The 1,042-nt window shown below is 36.8% G+C and overlaps 1 protein-coding gene across 1 annotated transcript; it reads left to right on the top strand.

Moving 5' to 3' along the window:
* Positions 1-4: 4 nt before the first annotated feature.
* On the top strand, positions 5-808 carry LOC105542611 (putative zinc finger protein 724; the record flags this gene model as incomplete). Its single annotated transcript, XM_011984225.1, is given in 1 exon segment — positions 5-808. A coding segment is annotated over 1 exon segment (804 nt), but the record flags the coding sequence as incomplete, so codon positions are not given.
* Between the last annotated feature and the right edge of the window lie 234 nt (positions 809-1,042).

Below are 1,042 nucleotides of genomic sequence, written 5' to 3'. Positions count from 1 at the left end.
CAAATGTGAAGAATGTGGCAAAGCTTTTAACCGCTTATCAACCCTTACTAAACATAAGAGAATTCATAGTAGAGAGAAACCCTACAAATGTGAAGAATGTGGAAAAGCATTTAATCACTCCTCAGTCCTTAATAACCATAAGATAATTCATACTGGAGAGAAACCCTTCAAATGTGAAGAATGTGGCAAAGCTTTTAACCAGCCGTCAACCCTTACTAAACATAAAAGAATTCATAGTGGAGAGAAACCCTACAAATGTGAACAATGTGGGAAAGCTTTTAAGCAGTCATCAACCCTTATTAAACATAAGCGAATTCATAGTGGAGAGAAACCCTTCAAATGTGAAGAATGTGACAAAGCATTTTGTGACTCCTCATCCCTTACTACACATAAGAGAATTCATAGTGGAGAAAAACCCTTCAAATATGAAGAATGTAGCAAAGCTTTTAACCACCCATCAACCCTTACTAAACATTAGAGAATTCATCATGGAGATACTCCCTTCGAATGTGAAGAATGTGGGAAAGTTTTTAACCAGCCAACAAATCTTAGTGTACATAAGAGAATTAATGCTGGAGAGAAGCCTTACAAATGTGAAGAATGTGGAAAATATTTTAACTATTTCTTGAACCTTACTAGACATAAAAGAATTCATACTGGATAGCAGCCTTACACATGTGAAGAATGTGGCAAAGCCTTTAACTGGTCCTCAATCCTTATTACACATAAGGCAACTCATACTGCAGAGAAACCCTACAAATGTAAACAGTGGGGCAAAGGCTTTGGTGTATTCTCAGCCTTTACTTAACATAAGAATTAATGCTGAAGAGAAACCCTGTACAAAAGTGAAGAATGTGGCAAAGGCTTTTGTGAATCCTCAGCCCTTAGTAAACATAAAAGAATTCATACTGAAGCATGTGGGAAAGCTTTTTACCAGTCCTTAACCCTTACTAACCATAAGCAACTTCACACTGTAGAGAAACCCTACACTTGTGATGAATGTGGGAAAGTTTTTAACTGGTCCTTAAGCCTTACAAAACAT

The sequence above is a fragment of the Mandrillus leucophaeus genome, unplaced genomic scaffold, assembly GCF_000951045.1.
Source record: "Mandrillus leucophaeus isolate KB7577 unplaced genomic scaffold, Mleu.le_1.0 Scaffold2639, whole genome shotgun sequence".
NCBI lineage: Eukaryota > Metazoa > Chordata > Mammalia > Primates > Cercopithecidae > Mandrillus > Mandrillus leucophaeus.
This window is presented reverse-complemented; position numbering and strand designations above follow the sequence as displayed.